General features: G+C 38.9%; 1 protein-coding gene across 5 annotated transcripts in view; it reads right to left on the reverse strand.

Annotated features, from left to right (window-relative positions):
* Nucleotides 1–7,941, reverse strand: part of CNTN6 (contactin 6) — a 260,433-nt gene that overhangs the window by 95,284 nt on the left and 157,208 nt on the right. For 2 of the 5 annotated variants that reach the window (XM_019504720.1, XM_019504719.1), the window contains exons 6-7: nt 3,600–3,803; nt 1,004–1,106 (exon numbers count right to left, since the gene is read on the reverse strand). In XM_019504720.1, coding sequence (XP_019360265.1) covers nt 1,004–1,106; nt 3,600–3,803 — 307 coding nt within the window. Of the gene's footprint in view, nt 1–1,003; nt 1,155–3,599; nt 3,804–7,941 lie in introns of those variants that run through there. The other 3 variants (XM_019504723.1, XM_019504721.1, XM_019504722.1) reach the window with 2 other exon arrangements.

Here is a 7,941-nt window from a genome sequence, read left to right on the forward strand (position 1 = left end):
TTCTGTCATATGTTCACCATGCACCAGATGGAACTGTCAAATGAAACTTTGAACTGTAAATCCAACAATGACTCTCTTGCTCCTAAAACAAGTCTTTAAATGAGTATAGCTGTAAGTATATAAAATAATCTGACGGTATTGGGAAGAAAGCATCAGATTAATCTACATAAACATCTACATACACAATGTGTATGTGTATATATGTGTGTGTGTGTGTGTGTGTGTGTGTGTGTATATATATTCTAATAGGACAAAAGTGACCAATTTTAAGACACTCTTCTATTTAGATTTTTATGTAGATTAATCTGATGCTTTCTTCCAAATATTGTCAAGTTATTTAACCATACATTTATGTTTAGGACAAAGCAGTTTCCAGACGAAAACCTGATTGAGTTGTATTGTCTACAAGTTAGGTTTTTAACCTTTGGGAAAGCTTAAAAACATAAAAGCCTACACGCTTCAAATGGATTGTCAACATGAACGAAAACTAAATAGAGGTCAACAATCTGAGGTTATTTTGGTCTCCCTGAAGAAAATACATCTTCAATGAAAATGCTATCCATAGAACCATAGACAATAGGGTTGGAAGGGTCCCAGTCCATCTCCCTGCCTTATGCTTAAAATGTATCTGATGGACATCTCTGTCAATGAAGGCTCTACAACCTCTCTTGATGTCTAGTCCCAAGCTTAACTATCCTTAAAGATAGATTTTCCTTAGTCCTCCTACTCTAGATACACTTATTTGATCCAGAAAAGAGCTTAAGGTTCAGAATTTGATTTAATTTGATTGTGACCACTGTGCATGGAAACAATCTTAATTAAACTGTAAAAACAAACATAAACAAACAAAAAACCCAGCATACAAATTCTACGCATTATGGATGAAAATCTATTTTGACCCACTGTTCCAAAAACATTCATAATTCACTGTATAACAGTGTTTGAATAATTTACTGTATTACAGTGTTTGAATAAACGTTTAAATAAAAACATGAAATCTTACTTTCCAAGGGCAAAGCATTCCAGTTTAACAGATGAACCCTTCGCTGCATAAGTTGTTTCTGGAAAACGTACTTCAATCTTTGGTTCATACTCCCCCATCACACCTGTTGAACATCAAAACAGCTAGCACTCCAGTTGAGCCTCAGACCTGTCTAGTACAACAGAATTTCAGTGTAAAAGAAAGGATGATGTTATTTATAATGTTAGAGCCTCATCCTCCACCCTTGGGAATCAACCAGAGTTTTTCCTAGGATATCACTGAAAGGAGATTTGGGCTTCTGGGTAAAATTTGTGGGCCAGCACCCAGTAAATGAATTGGCCTATGAAGTGATATACAGCTTTTGTTTCAGCCTCTCTGCATGGTTCAATTCCACTTCTGGCAGATTTTCAAAAGAAGACAGGGTCCAACCACTCCCACTGAGAACAGTGACAAGGAACACACATAACATTTTCAATTAATATTAATATTCCATTTGTGATATGGGTAAAGATGGGGGCAATGGGAGTTGCTGTGCCTTTAAGCCCTTCTGAAAATCTCGGTACTTATTTTATGTACCTAAATCAGAGCTCAAAGCTTTAGAAAATGTAGTTCCAAATACAGGTTCTGAGTAGTTTTTGAAAGCCAGGGTATGAGTTGTTGGGAAGGGGACAAACTCTACATTTGATAGATATAGCTAATTACAGTGAATGGACCTGGTTGGGATATTCAATATGGTGGAAGGGGTATAGGTTGTAGCCGTTATTTTTAGGCCATATGTTTAAAGCTGAATTTCCCACTTGTAGGCATTTTCCTAAGTCATTTATTGCATTAAAGATAACCCATCCATTTAGAAATTCTTGATGATACATTATCACCTAAATCCTATATGGAAGATTATCAGTTTTTAGTTTGTTTGACAAGAATTTGGTTAACATTGTGTATGCGTGTATTCTTCTTCTTCTGGCCTCAGAATCATTGACTTGGAACTTGAACCAAACTCCATCTATAGTTGTTAAAAGGGGACTGCTGTTTAATTCAGTTTGCTTTGGACCAGTCCTCCGCTTTCCCTAATGACATTTAAAGAATTATAGGAAGACAATAAAGAGCAGAAGAGACCACTGTGATAGGATGAGGCCTGGAGAGGGGGAACCAAGAAGTTGAAAGGGTTGGAGAGTGGAGAAAGAAGAAGAGAAGAGAAGAATCTAGCATTTTTTGTTCATGTTTTATGACAAGTAATTAACTTCATGAGCTATAGAGATATTTCTGGGTGCTGTGGTATTTACAAAACACGACCCACCTCAAAAATTGCCCTTGGAGTTTAAGGCTGTACGTAGCCAAAACAAGGGGCATGTGTGCAAAACACTTTAAAGCGGGGTAAATGCTTTTGCACCACTTTAATGGTGTTGGTGTTTGCACACATCAGTGACATATTGCGTAGTAATTCCAGCTGCTGTAGAAAATACAGCAGCATGATGTGCCTTAAGTGGCTTGAGTGACTCCTTGGAGTTTTAGTTTGCTGCCCTACAGCCATGGCTTTGTGCAGCTCAGGGGCTCTGTAGGAAGCCCATGCAAGACAGCCTGGCAGCAGCCCAGGAAGGGAGACTCTGCCCAAGAAGTGACACACCTGATCTTTTTTTTTTTCTTTCCTTTTTTTTTTGCCTAGAGCCTGCCCATCTGCCTGAGCTGTGTGGAGGCCAGGTGCTTCCCTCCATGGCTGCAGCGTCCCCAGGGACCACCCGAGCCGGGTGTCTGCAGGTGGGTGCTAGCTGGATGGAGGGGCCACTGCTGCCATGGAGGGAAGCGTCAGCCCCACCGCCACAGCCCAGGGACCATTCCACCCATTGGCAGCATGCCCTCCTCTCCCCACTGCTGGAGAAGCAGGTGAGTTCGGGTGTGTGCATGTCATGGGGGTTTAAAGGTCCCTAAATTGAAGCAGTGTTTTTAAAAACCCACTGCTTCAATTTAGGGCCCCCGTTTCATCTACAAACACCCTAAAATACCATCAGAACGTTTTTAGTGCCGTTATCATCTTATAATGCACAGTTGACTTTCATTTACTCTTGGAACATAACTTTCCATGGTATTTTGTTACTGTTTATCAGAGTGCTTTGAAAACAGTATGAGGGATTGCAATTTAGGTGAGCAAGCCCATCAAAAAAAACTTTGCTAACAGATTTCCCAGTTCTATATTTCCCACTGTGAACATTTAATTAAAGGGCTGCCTAAAAAGGTGTTTGTGTATGTGTGTTTTTCTCACTTCAATGACTCATTCTTGAGCAGCTTGGTGGATTTTGTATTTAAGCAATGACTTGAATTTAAACGTAGAAATCGTTGTTTCCAATTCAAATCCAAACGTGAATATTCCTAGGAAGAACAGTAACATGGGGAACTATCATTCATTTTGCTTGCTTACAATTACATGAAGTTGTGTTTTGGTGTATATGTATTTATCCTCTATCCAAAGTCCACTTAAGTCAAATAAGCAATGCTGGATCAGGCCCTAATTGAGTGGGGATTTGTTAGAGCCTCAGGATTAATTGCTGGCATCAAAGTCAAACAAAGGCTTTTGATTAGTTTTATGACATCTTTTCCAGATAACCATATTAAAAGAACTTACCATCATTGCGCAGAAGGAGTGGAGTTGGTGGACCCTGTACTCTTTGTTCTGCTTTAGTGTTAGTTACAATGCAAGTATAGTTGCCCACATCAGATGGCTCAACTTTGGCGATGTATAAATTTCCTGTCTCTTGAGACACAAATCGCCGACTATCCTCCTGAACATACAAGGGGTTATTGTTGAAGATCCAAGCATAGGATAAGTCTGGAAAACATTGAATACTCATCATGCATCCCTTCCAATGTAACCTGCTCCATATTGGTGCCTCATTACAATATGCAGCCACTGCAAGTATCCAGTCATCTTCATGGTAACAGTGGGTTGAACAAATGTTCTCTCAGGTAAAATAAGCATGGTTTCATCTTGGAACTTAAACCAAAACTCTTCCACAGTTCGCAAGTTTGGATAATATTTTTGCTCCATTCTCCCCTTTCCCCCCCTGTACCTAATCTATTTTCCACCTTGAAACGGGTGTTGAAACACATGACTTGAAATGCTATAAAAATGTTTCAGTACTTTCCATTTTTAGTACTGTTCTTTTAAATGTCTTGCAGGCCTATTATTCTTCACACCAGGCGATGGCCCCTTCTATTCTGTTTAAATGACATGCAAGGAAATACCACAAATGATTTCCTAGTTTATCATTGGATTCCCAAGAAGAGAAGGGAAAGGGAGACCATAGGCAAGAGATGTAATTTTTCTATAATAATTTTTAAAAGAGAGCAACAGGTGCAGTTTTTGGCTGCCACATACTAGACCCTACGTGCCCGCAGAGATCATTTCTCTATTTTCCATACTTCTGTTTTCTCTTGCTCTTCTGTAGTTCCTATGCTGCTCCAAATTCCTTACTTTCCATTCTCCTTACTGTTTTCTATGGCCTCTTTCCTGCTGCCCCTGGTTCTTATGCTACCAACCGTACTGTTGCTTTGAGTTCAGAAATGCACATTTTGACCAAAGGTTGTTTTGGACTAACTTGTTTGGGTCCTAATGGCAACTTAGCCACACCTACCTAAAGCTCATTAAGAGCTACCGACTTGAGTAATTATCCTGTGTTTGTGGCAGGTTGTGCAGCCCCCGTAGAGCTCTGTGTCACTGTAACTCAGTATCCAGCAAGTTGGTTACTACAACACTGCACGACAGTCACAGCAGTATAGATATGTTCTTAGTTTTGTTTCTTCCTCTGCAGCTCTTTCCCTCTGCCTGGAGTTTGAGAGCTGACTATGGAAGTTTTTTTTTGGGGGGGAGGGTTCCCCCACCTGTTCTCCATCTTCTAGCAGTAGCAGGAGTAGTATTGAAATTCTATTTTTAATAAAACCCAGTAAATCAGAAGTTTCATAATCTACCAGTTTAGCTTTTCTTAATTAAATGTATAATTCATAAGCCAGCAGCGTTCTGCCAACAGTTTCATTTCTACACATTTTCCGCCATCATCAATCCCATTTTAAAAACATTATTTATGTTTTTCTGTGACGGCTTCAGTGCGGCATGATAATAAGTCTGTAAACTCCAGTAGTTCTGTGGAGTTTTACGTTGTCACCCTCCAACATTATAGGACTATAATTAGAAATGACATGTCTCCAGGGAACGATCAAAAACACTTTCCATACTTGGCTAAATCCTGCTGTAGATTCTGTTTTACTGCTAGCCATTATGCTTGGCTATTTTGATATACAACAAACACGGAGCATGCAGCAATTTATAAAATAATGCAATACTTAGAAATATGTGTGGGTAGATTTTCATGAGCAATGCAACTACAAGACTCAGGCTTTCTTAGTCTTTCCCCCCTTTTACCTTTTTTTTTCTTAATATAATTGCCCTTCTTAGAGTTGAACTTGGTTAGTGTTTAGATGATAGGTTATTATGTTTGTCAAGAGAAACCCCGACTACTTTCTGAAATACAGCAGATAGTACAGTAAGCTCAGTGACTTACAGTTCTCATACAGTACAAAAACAATATCCTACTATGATGCTATAGTACTATGACTATTATGAATGTTATGCCTCTGATAGGACACTGAACTAATGCCTATATCAGTGTTTGAAACCATCCCTCAGAATGAAATGGAAAAGAGTATCCTTGCTGCAGGGATACAATAATATAGTTCAAAAGAAAAGGGGTAATTCTATGTGATACAAGAAAAACTCTATAGAAACCTAGTAAGCCTCTGTCAAACGATCCATCTAGCTATCTGCTGTCTTCATGCTACACAGGACTTTTCAATGAGGTCAATCTTATTGCCTAATGGATCGGATCAGCGAAAGAGAGTTGGCTCCCCTTTCGCCAACTTCCCAGTTGGCTTCAGTTGTCAAGCACCTGCCTAAATCTTTTTTCATGTCTATGTTCCACTCCTGCCTTAGCGCCTATTGATGAGGTTTTCCTTTTAATTTCACTGGAAGCAACTACAAGCCTTTAATTTCACAATCTATTTTTTTTCTCAGTCATCTAACTGAAGGTTCATTGTCACCTACTCCAAGGCCGCACTTGTCTAGAGCCTAATTCAGCTCACCAATGCCAGTTGAAACCTTAATTTTAATTGACTTCAGCAGGAGTCAGATCCCATCTATAGAGAGCCAAGAACCAAATTTAGGAGCTCAACCTCACCCTCCTTTGTGGTGTGACAAGACGAGGCTCATATCAAGAAGCTGCTTTTACATTTTGTCCTGGGCAATTATATCTGTTAATATTTTACCTTTTCTTCTACAGTTCAGCTACTAGGACTTGTACAATGAGTTTTTTTCTCATTCTACAGTGGGTAAATCACAATTAAAGGAGAGTCATTAAATGAATGAATTATTGAAAGGAGCATGTGTAGGGACCATGTCTGCTGCTTTTAGGGTTTCTTTCATTTATATTGCTATCAGGAACTGAGTGAAGTATCTGGTAAGGATGACATTGAACAGGGAGATAGGAGTGGTTTGGAAGAGCACTAAACACGCAGCGAAGATGGCTGACATTATCTTGGCTAATGAAATCCAGTGCAAATGAACTGCCTGAAAACTGAGAATATGCAAGTTTTTCACTGAAGGGCAAAAAAGTCACTACTATCTGTTTTGTCCTGCATTTAACTTCAGGACCTCTGAAAAACACAGTGGTGTGAATCACACTTCTTGTTACCAGAGTATCTGTGACAGTGTCAGAATTGTCTCCAAATTATTGAATTCTGGGCACTGCTGTGAAAGTAGTACAGTGTAACAGGTCAGGGTACACACTTTAGTCATCAGCCGTGATGAGGGCAGATATATTTTTAAATTTTATTTCCTTTCCTTGTTTGGAGAACTGCACACCTGAGATTTTTCCCTCTGCAATGATTGCTTCTCCCAGGAAACGAAAAATGAAACAAAACTTCTGAAGTTAGGAGAGGGATCTGTTAATCTATTTACTCCATTATTCTCCTTGGCAGTAGCTGATAACTAGTAATACTTTAGAAAAAGTAAAGCATTTAGGTAATTGTGGCAGGATTCACAAGGGGATTGTATATTTCAGGGAAAAGGGAGCCCTTTCGAAATTCCTTGAAGGCAATATTATTATTTTACTCTCTAAAAATGGGAGTGTTACCCTTGCTTTCTAATGCCCTCCAAAAATGCTGTAAACAGCCATCCGATTACACAGCTGTTTCTGGATGTGTTAAGATAACATTAAATATTAAATATATTAAGATCACATTAAATACAACAAAATGAAAACAAAAGCACCTCTAACCCTAAGCATTTGAGTGGTTTAAAAACTGAGGGAAACAATTCATTTGTATTTTTTAAATAACACAAAATCTGTAAAAAGGTTCCTCCCTTTTCTGGAAAGAAAAACATGCACTAGATGTTGGACACACTGTAGAAGTCTATATTAGCAGGGATCAAAGGGCAGTCTCCGCATTTTTAGTTCATATCCTGAAATTGACTGCACTGAAGTCAATGAAGCTATATACAGGTCCGGGTGTGCAATCCCCTGTGTGCCATCAACGGATGCTACGGGCCTGAAACAGGTAAGTACAATAAGGTTCCAGTGAGAGTTTTCTGAAGCAAAACACCTATTATGCAAGCCGGGCTCATTCCAAAGTTATGGCAGGGATGGAAAGTACATATACCCTTAGGTTACACAAAATAAATTAAAATACAATTAAATAAAATTTAAAAATTATGCTAACCTTTTGGCTATTTTATACTTGGAAAGCATGGTATGGCTATCTGTGCCCAGAGAGAATGATTGAAAAACAGGTATTTTAGAATTTATTTTGCTAAAATTCCACAGTGACATCTGTGTGTGTGTGTGTGTGTGTGTGTGTGTGTGTATACACGTGTATGTATATTACACACATGTGCATGGAAAGGTTTAATTATGCAT

Source organism: Gavialis gangeticus, unplaced genomic scaffold, assembly GCF_001723915.1.
Source record: "Gavialis gangeticus isolate Ggan-Ray unplaced genomic scaffold, GavGan_comp1, whole genome shotgun sequence".
Lineage (NCBI taxonomy): Eukaryota > Metazoa > Chordata > Crocodylia > Gavialidae > Gavialis > Gavialis gangeticus.